The sequence below is a fragment of the Gavialis gangeticus genome, unplaced genomic scaffold (assembly GCF_001723915.1).
Source record: "Gavialis gangeticus isolate Ggan-Ray unplaced genomic scaffold, GavGan_comp1, whole genome shotgun sequence".
Lineage (NCBI taxonomy): Eukaryota > Metazoa > Chordata > Crocodylia > Gavialidae > Gavialis > Gavialis gangeticus.
This window is the reverse complement of record NW_017729019.1, coordinates 12402067-12411196: the sequence shown is the minus strand read 5'-3', so window position 1 is coordinate 12411196 and position 9130 is coordinate 12402067. Positions and strand designations below refer to the sequence as shown.

The window sequence follows — 9130 nt, the reverse complement described above, 5'->3', positions numbered from 1 at the left end:
CCGCGGGCGGCAGCCGCCTGGTCGGCTCGCAGGGGAAGTGTGCTGGCCAGGGGGAATTGAACCCTGGGCTCCTGCTCCGGGCGGGCTCCAACTTCCCCTTGGAGGGCCCGACCCTGCCGCCTCGCGGCCCTGGGCTCTCGCCTTCTCTGTAGCCCTCCTGCCTCCGCCGGGCGCTCACCCCCAGGCCTGCGGAGGGCTAATGCAGCGGGTCCCAGCTTCCCCCAGGGCGTGCGCTCACACCTAGGCGTGCAACGGTGAGCGCGCTGGGAGGGCACGAGAGAGCCCCGTTCTGCGCTCCCCGGCTCCTGCCCCGCTGCTTCCCTGCTCCTGGCTTTGCCGAGGGCCCCGCGTTCACCATCCCCTCCTCGCTGCCCTGTCCTGTCCTTCAGCAGCTCCCACCCTCGCTTTTGCAGGGCGCGTCCCCCAGCACAAACATCTCTGTGAGGGGTGAACTCTGCTCAGGATCTGGGGGCTGCCGCCAGGTGTGTGGCTCTGAGACGGTGCCTTGCAGAAGTGACGTCCTTGCATGCACCGGGCGGCTGTCGTGGGTGGGTTTGGCATTGCCCCTCCTGCTTTTTGGAAGGGCGGTTGCTTCTTCCTTGCTCGTGGCTTGCCCTGGGGTGGGCTGAGCGGGCTGGGTCCCTGGCCGGCTCCGTCTCTGTGCAACCTCGTGCGCCGCAGGGGGAGCGGACCTGCGCTCGAGCATGCAGAAGTAAGGGCCCTCCCCCCTTAAACTGAACGGTGTCAGCTTCTCCGGCCGGTCACAAGATTCCCTCCGAACCGCTGGAGAACTGCTACGGTGCACATCCTGTTTTGCGTATTGATGACTTCCTCCCACAAAGCAGGTTTTGCAATTGGGATCCGAAATGTGCTCAGCAGAAGCAGGGGCTGAGCTGGTGCGAGCGTGTGTGCAAACGCTTCTGCCTGCTGCTCTCTTCCCTTTCTCGGAGGCGCTTGGTAGTCGGCGCCAGACGGACGAGGCCTGATCTCAGGCGCGCGTCTCCCGAGCCTTGGCTGCGGGGACGTGGCAGGTTGTTGGGCAGCAGGTCTTCCGGCACCGCGCGAGCGAGTGTCCTTCCTGGTCTCAGCCGGGAGTTGCTCTTTGCCAGCGAAGGACGAGCCAGCTTGGCCCCGTCGCTCTGCAACTGGGGTGTTTGCTCCAATCCCTTGTGTCTTATGGGGGCTTCTCTGCTCGCAGACTCGGTGCGGACGGCTTCTCCTCTCCGCGGGGGGATGCCGGGTCTACAGCCGCAGGGCTTTGCTCCTGTTTAGCTTCGCCCCTCGGATTCGTCTGCACAGGGAAGTGATTGGGGTTAAACGATGGGAGCAGAAGCCCTGGCTAGCGCCTGGGTGGCTGCTCGAATGTGGAACGAGTGCAGAATGAGCGCGCCCACGGGGGGAGTCAGCTCTCCGGGCAGGGGTGCCCCGTATAGACACCCCTGCAGCTTCCCAGGGGCAGCAAGCGCTCACCCCTCTCTCTTCCTCCCGGCCAGGGTGATAAACTCAGGGAAGAGCCAGCACAACGAGGACCAGGCCTGCTGCGAGGTGGTGTTCGTGCAGCAGAGGTCCCGCCAGAGGGGTAACCCAGCTGCGGGAGAGCCAGAGGGGGTGAGCTGTGTGACCTCCCTGCCCCACGGACGGAGGGGCGGCAGGCAGGCCTGGACCCCTCTGGGGGGGTCAGCAGCAAAGAACGGCTGTCTTGGTCGCTGCGGGGGCACACCCCTCACCCGTGTGCCTCCTGCTTTACCCCCCTCTGTCCCCGCAGGGCAGGAAGGGCCTGTGCTTCCACTACTGGGGGCTGTTTGACGGACACGCGGGCAGCGGTGCCGCCATTGTGGCCTCCAAGCTGCTTCACCAGCACGTGTGCGAGCAGCTCCAGGACCTGGTGGACATCCTGCGGGACCCGGCGCCCGCCCCCATCTGCCTGCAGAGCGATGCCAGGGCGCCGGCCGAGCCAAGCCGGGTCCCCTTGGGGGAGGAGGATGCGGAGCCCCTCAATGACGCCCTGCCCCGCTTCCACCTGGAGAAGGCGGTCTCCCACGAGAGCCTGGTGATCGGTGCCATCGAGAACGCCTTCAAGCAGATGGTGAGCGAGCAGGGGCAGCCTCGGGGGAGGAGGGCGAGCCGGCAGCAGTGGAGAGACGGGGCCAGGGTGGTGACGGTGGGAGAAGGGAGGGCTCCTCTGTTCTTCCCCGTGCCCCAGCGAGCAGCTCCCCTGCAGCTTCTGCAACCCCCGGGCGCCGCTGCAGCCACCCCTGCTTCCCCAGCCTGTGCTCCTGTCCCCCCGCAGCACCCCGCTTGCTGCCGGAGCCCCAGAAAGGCGTGGCGCCAGCGAGCGGGGTGCCAGGTGCAGGTTGGCAAGCGCCCCGGAGCAGGCCGGGGGACGTGCCCAGGCCGGGCGGCCGGCTGCTTTCCATCTGGAATGTGCCCTCCCTTCCTTTAGCAGCCAAGATGCTGACGGGGCAGCGCAGGACTATTTTGGGCTGGCTGGGTATTTGCTTGGCTCGCTGCGGCCTCTCTGGGCTGTGCTCAGGACTCTGCCCCTGCCCCTCCACCACGCTGCGCGGCTGACACCGCCGGCGCGGGGCTTCCCTTGCGCTGCCCGAGGAAAGGCTGGGCTCCAGGAGCCTGGCGGGGCTGCACCGGCAGAGGTACCAGCCTGGTGGACAGAGATGCAGCCCACGGGGAGGGGGAGAGTCCACCGTTAATCCTCTTGCTGCAGATCCTGGCAGGCCAGGGGCTCGTGGCCTGGGGGAAGAAGGTCAGGGTGCAGGAAGGGGCCGAGGGCTCCGGGTCCAGGTGGCCACTTCGAGCCGTGCCGTCTCTTCCCGCAGGATGACCAGATTGAGCGGGAGCGGGCGACGCGGCACGTGGCCGGCGGCTGCTGTGCCTTGGTGGCCATTTACTTGCTGGGGAAGTTCTACGTGGCGAACGCGGGGGACAGCAGGTACGGGGCGCGGGGCAGGGCCAGCTCCTTCCCTGCACGGTGCAGAGCGATCCCGGCGCGTCCCCGGCCCTGCAGGAGGGCAGCGCTCCGGCTGCAAGATGACCTTACTGCAGGCATGTGACCGCCGGGAGCCTGACTCAGCAGCGCTCTTCGCTGTCTCTGCCGGAGCCCGGGACAGCGTGTAGCGCGGGAGGTGCCTTCACCTGAACGCAGATGGCAGGCGCGGGCTCGGGCCTCTCCGTGCCATTGCAGCCCCTCTGTCTGCAGGGATCTTTTGTATCTCGGGATTTGAGTCTTGAATCGTCGCTCGGCGCAATTCCAGACCGGGGAGCAGCGGGCAGTTCCCCAGGACCCTGCTGCAGCGAGGGTTTCTTGCCCTTTCTCCAGAACAGGCCTTGCTGCTGCATGCTCTGAATTGCACCCCAGGCTCGGCTGGCCCTCTGCAAAGGTCACCTTGGGGGAGCTGTGCGGAGGTGCCGAGCAGCCTGTGTCCCTGCCCCAGGCCAGGCGGGCATGCACACTGTGCAGGGCTTAGCCCTTCCTGGGGTGGCTCTGATGCAACACAAACCTGGCACGGCAGGAAACCCGAGGCAGGCAAGTGTGGGGCCAAGCCCGGCTCTGCAGGGCGCCCCGTAGCTGAGCCTGGATCCTGGTGACAGGCTGTGGCACTTGGGCACTTTTAAAGATTCCCCCTCACACCAACACTGCCCCGGGCATGCGGGTGCCGTTGCTTGAGGTGCATGAGGACCGGTCCTTGCCTGCTAGAAGATGGGGGCTGTGGGGAAGGAGGGGTTTGCTGAGCCTGCAGCTGAGCCCTGGCTAGGAAAAGCGGAGATGCTGGGGCAGGGTGCTGGCCCCACGGTCAGAGCCAAAAGTCCCTGGTGCAAAGCCTTGTCCCCTGCTGCGGTGGTGCTCAGCGCTGCAAGCCCCATGCCAGGCAGACGACGCATCTTCCACCACTGTCGGCTTCGTCTCCTAACAGTCCTCATCGGCCTCCCCATGCTCACAGGAGCTGCTCCCCAGGCTGTCCCATCCCAGTCACAGTGTGAGCACAGGGGATGAGATCCCATCGGCTTGCAGTGACCCTGTAAGAAAATTCCCCTTGGGGCTCCTGGGTTATCAGGCTGACGACTGCGCCCAGTATTGCAAATCCACCTCCCGTGACCTTCGCACCGTTCCCCTTCATGTAGCTCCCCGCGCTTATTCTCCCCCTCCATTGCCATTGCCCTCGCTCAGCTCCTCTCTGCTCGTGAAGGTGCTGCTGGACCAGGCAGCAGGCTCCATCCGCCCCTCTCCCGGGAGCTGCCTGCAGCCGGGAAGCGGTCCGGAGCTGGGCTGGAAAGCAGAGAGCAGCCGAGGCGGCGAGCGGGGTCCCCCGGGTGGGATTGCTGCTCTGCGCCGTGCCTCCGCTGTCTAACCTCCTCATTCCACGTGTCATTGCAGGGCCATTATCATCCGTAACGGGGAAATCATTCCAATGTCCCGGGAGTTTACTCCAGAGACAGAGAGGCAGAGGCTGCAGTTGTTAGTAAGAAAGACCTTTCTTCTCATCTGGTTTGCCCCCGGCCCTGTACCACCTGGACCTGTGCCCCCGCGAAGGGGTCGGAGAGCTCGGGAGGGATCCGCGGCATAACGATGCGTTCTTGGGGCAAAGCAGGGGTGCTCCCCTGTTGCTCCACGTTTGCAGACAGGTGCAGCTGGAGGGGACAGGCATGTGTCCAGACAGCGGGGCAGGGCTTGGTGCCCTTCTGACTTTGTGCCGAGGGGACAGTGGGGCAGGGGATACAAGGCCTTCCCTCCTTAGGAGACTCGAGGCCCGGTGCAGACCGTGGTGTACGGCAGCCTCAGCCCTGGCAGGGGCGAACCCCCTCCTCATGTGATGCCATGGGGTTGCTAGTTTAGCTTGGGGTACCAGCATCCCTTCCTTCTGCCCATCACGGCCAGTTTCGAGTCCCTTGTCGCCTCTGGGAGAAGCTTGCTGTGGGGCTGTGGCCCCAGGCAGCCTTTCTGCAGAGCCTGGAGGAAGCCGCGTGGGGACAGATCCTCTCCAGCCGGCTCTGGCAGGAAGGACAGATCTGTACAGGCCCTCCTGGCCCAGACGAGTCAATCTCGGCCAGGGGCTGGTCGGGGTGGGCTGGTAATGATGCTGCCGTGCTCTGCCCGGGGCGCCAGCCTGCTGGCGTGTGGCAAGCTCCATGGCAGCGATGCTTCCCGTGTCCATTCCTGCCCCTCTCCCAGCAGGCCTGTCTGCCCCTTGGCACTGCGTCCATCCATCCCCTCTTCCCTCTTCCTCCATCCGCTTCCTCTGACATGGATTCGCCCCTGCACCCCTCTTGCTGCGTGGCGGGGGTCCCAAGGGATTCAGCTCCCTGGGAGGAGCCTTTCCTTGCAGGGGGTGGGATGAAGAGCTCAAGGAAATGTTCCCTGAGCTGGGACACGCGGGGGCTGTGAGCTTATGCTGCAGTGGGTCAAAGAGGCCCCCTCCTCCCCGGCTTCCCCCAAGCCGGCAGTGCAGGGCTGCAGCGCCTCTCCCCCTCCCTGCCCATGCCTGATGCCCCTGCCCATCCAGATGGGCTCGCGGACGTAGCTGCAGGGTCCTCACGTGGGACGGGGGTATCCCTAAAGCCCCCTCCAGAAGCGCTCCTCGAACACGAGCCTGCAGCCTCTCAGACCGGGCTGTTTCTTGCTGTCGTGGCCGAGAGCAAACCCATCGTAGCGGCTTTTCCTGCAGGGCCCGGCTCTTTTGCCACGAGGGCCCTGAACCACAGCCCTCTCCCCAGTGGCAGTTGGGAGCCCCTGATGCCCAGCCCAGTGCGTGGGGACCCCCAACTGGAAACCCGCCGTGGGGTGCAGGGAGTGCAAAAGCATTCAGCCTGCATGGAGCCCAGACGCCCGCTGCTAGCCTGTGCCCTGTCAGATGGCATCCTGCATCCCGTTCTCCCTGGCAACCCCTGCTCGCTGCCGGGGAGCCGGGCTGTGTGTCTTGCTTGCCTTCCCGGGGTTTCTGGCTGCTTTTACAGCTGCGGCTGCTGTCGTCTCCCCTCAGGGGTTTCTGAGGCCCGAATTGCTGGGAAACGAGTTCACGCACCTCGAGTTCCCCCGGAGGATCCAGCACAAGGAGCTGGGGAAGAAGATGCTGTACCGTGACCAAAGCATGAATGGCTGGTAAGCCCTGCTGCACTGCTGGGGTCGGGGTCACCCCCAGCACTGCGTCCTGGCTGGGGGGGCTGGGTGCTCTGGTCCCAGCATGGCTGGGGGCTGTGCTGGCTTTGGGGTCCCCTCTCCTCCCCTGCACCCGCAAGGCTCAGCTGGTTGTGTGGGAGAAGCTGCGAGGCCAGGGCGCTTGGTGGGCGAGCCTCCCTCGCTGCTGTAAAACCAGAGCCGGCACCGAGAAAGTCGCTGGGCGCTTGCAGTGGTGGAAGGAGCGCCTTCCCTGTAACGTGCCCCCTCCCTGCTTGCCTCTGCCAGGGCCTACAAGAAGATAGAGGAGGATGACCTCAAGTTCCCACTCATCTATGGAGAAGGCAAAAAGGTGCAGCGCTGAGGAAGGAGCTGCGTGCGGCGAGGCGGCCGGGGGCTGAGGGCACAAACCCCATCGTGGGGAGGGGAGGGGAGGGTTGGTGGGGGGAGCCTCTAGTGCATGGGACCGGGGTTTCTGCTCCAGCCCAGAGGCTCACAGCTTTGCACCCCCAGGCTCCGCGAGTGGGGATGTGATGTTGTCGGCTTTGCTCCCTTGCTAGGCGCGGGTCATGGCCACCATTGGGGTGACGCGGGGCCTGGGAGACCACGACCTGAAGGTGTACAGCTCCAACATCCACATCAAACCCTTCCTGTCCTGCTACCCCGAGGTGAGTCGGGCTGGCTGGCTCTGTGTGCCGCGTGTCTCTGGGCTGGGTCACCTGCGAGCGCCCGAAGCCAGCAGCACCTAGCAGCAGCTGCGGGGAACCTCGGGCTGTGGCAGGGCAGGGAGGCCCTGAGGTGTCCCAACCTCTCTGCTGCCTGGGTGGAGGCCAGGGGTGCAATCGCCTCTGGCTCCTGCAGCCCAGGTGCTCGGCCCACGGCCTCCGGGCAGGCGGACGGTGCCTTCCCGGGCTGAGCCCTGCCTGCGTGCTGCCCGCAGGTCCGCGTGTACGACCTCACGCAGTACGAGCACTGCCCCGACGACGTCCTGGTGCTGGGCACTGACGGCCTGTGGGACGTCACCAACGACAAGGAGGTGGCCAAGGTGGTCATGGATGTGCTGATGGGCTACGAGCCCAATGACCCCTGCAGGTCAGTCGTGGCAGGGGGGGCAGTGTGTCCCGTACCCCGCAGGGCCCTGCTCAGGGGACTTAATGGCAGGTCATGTGCTGTGAAGTCTGGCCGGGGGGAGGACGAGGCGCATCCTCCTGCCCAGGTTGCAGTATCTCACGGCCATGCCTGTACCCCCTCCATGAGCGGGAGGAACCTGGCTGCTGACAGAGGGCTCTGTGCCCCCACGCCGGGCGCTGCAGGTACACCGTGGTGGCGCAGGAGCTGGTGGTTCGGTCCCGGGGGGTGCTGAAGGAGCGCGGCTGGCGCTTGGCCAACGACAAGCTGGGCTCTGGGGACGACATCTCCGTCTTCGTCATCCCGCTGGGCGGCCCCGGCAATTACACGTGACGCTGGGCCGGCCTGGGCCATGGGCCTCGTGCCACTGGAAAGGACCTGTGACCGGGATGCTGGTGCTGCTGGAGGTGGGCGCGCGGAGGGATCCCCACGGAGCCTCGACCTGCGCCCCCATCCAGCTGCCTGCTGCGTCCCGGCCTTTGCCCCCGCAGCGAGGGCAGGAAGCTGTTAGCCCCCCAGGGGAAGGGGTCAAGGTTGGGCTGTTGCATAGCCACCCCTGGCTTTGATGCTAGCTCTTGCTGGGCTCTGAGACCCTGCTCCCCGGGGCCGTGCCTGCCGGGATGGGCGAGTGCAGCCAGGGGCTGGATTTCCCCTTGCTTGGTCATGCGCATGCCTGCCGTCAGCAGCTCTTTGCTTTGTTCTCTTGTGTCATGCTGGCTGGCAACACTGCTCACTGCTAGTGCCCCCCCTGCGCCCCTGGGCTGGGCACCCAATTGCCCCAGTGCCCGGGCCGGGCTCTCCTGCAGGGTAACGGCGGTGCCAGGGACAGCAGGGAGTCACGCTTAGCCCCCCTGTTCGTGCAGCCCTCACTGCCGGCCACCTCCTTGTCTCAGCCCTTGCAATGAGGTGGGCATCCCATCGTGGGGGTGCCTGTGCCGGTAGCATGGGGCATCTGCCAGCCCTCTGTCCCAAGGCTCCTGCCCCCATCCCCATCAGGTCAGCACTGTGTTTCTGAGGCCGGGCATACTCAGCTCAGTGTTGCTCACCGAAGAGCTGCTCCGAACGCTGCTCAACTCGCAGATCCTTCCTGAGCAGCTCTGATGGCAGCCGCCAGCCCCGCAGAGCTGCACCTGCCCTGGGCTGCGTGCATGTGCTTTGCCCTGGGGCCTAAAGAGGCGATTTCTTATCTCGGTCCTGGCCCGCTCTGCATTGCTGGGAGCTGCGCTGCTCTGCAGGTCTGCTCAGGTAGCGGAGGTGCCGCCTCATGCAAACAGCTCACCTGGGACACGAGCTTCCCAGGTCTCTGCAGAGCAGGCTGTCGCAGGTTAAGGGGGCCATCCTGTCCCCGTAGCTATGCATCGCTGTCCCTGGGCAGAGCTTCCCGCTGCTGGCCTGTGCTTTGGCTGCGCCCGTGTCTGTGTCCTGCTGTCGTTGGGGGCACCTGCGAAGCATCTGTGCTGGGTCAACGTGGCCTGTCTCTCTGCAGCTGCGCCACGTAAATAAACTGGCTGCACCCTGCGGGACCAGAGAGGCGTCCGTGCAGTTCTTGCCATGCCGGCGTCCCCGTTCTGTGCTGGAGGAAGGCGCCCTCCCCCTGTGGCTCGGCTCTTGGGCGAGGGTCTGGTAGCGTCAGAGTCCTGGTAGCATCTGCAGGCCGAGCTGCCGGCCCGCGTCTGCTACACCCGTGAGGATGCACCCAGCTTTCCCACCCCCCAGCTCACGTGGGCAGCGACCGGCTAGATCCAGGTGGCCTGTGGCCGCTAGAAGGCAGCAGCGCTGCGTGTTGCTGCAGACTGCAAGCCTTGCCTGGCTCTCAGGGGAGCTTGGTGCCTAGGGGAGCCTGTTCTGAATCAACAGGCTACATCAGTGGTTTTC

At 65.7% G+C, this 9130-nt stretch overlaps 1 protein-coding gene across 1 annotated transcript; it reads left to right on the top strand.

The window, feature by feature from the left end:
- The first annotated feature begins 687 nt into the window (after positions 1–687).
- Positions 688–8780, top strand: PPM1J (protein phosphatase, Mg2+/Mn2+ dependent 1J). The gene is made up of 9 exons (XM_019514086.1): positions 688–1608; positions 1766–2086; positions 2835–2947; positions 4391–4475; positions 5994–6112; positions 6416–6479; positions 6688–6795; positions 7068–7219; positions 7441–8780. Exons 1-9 carry the CDS (start codon positions 1321–1323, stop codon positions 7586–7588), a joined length of 1398 nt encoding a protein of 465 aa, XP_019369631.1. The 5' UTR covers positions 688–1320; the 3' UTR covers positions 7589–8780.
- Positions 8781–9130: the final 350 nt, after the last annotated feature.

Bases quoted from the DNA above. Each gene is read 5' to 3' on its own strand.
- PPM1J (XM_019514086.1), top strand. From the start codon at position 1,321: ATGGGAGCAGAAGCCCTGGCTAGCGCCTGGGTGGCTGCTCGAATGTGG. The intron at 1,609-1,765 runs GTGAGCTGTGTG...CTGTCCCCGCAG, and splicing joins CTGCGGGAGAGCCAGAGGGG to GGCAGGAAGGGCCTGTGCTT. The intron at 6,796-7,067 runs GTGAGTCGGGCT...TGCTGCCCGCAG, and splicing joins TCCTGTCCTGCTACCCCGAG to GTCCGCGTGTACGACCTCAC.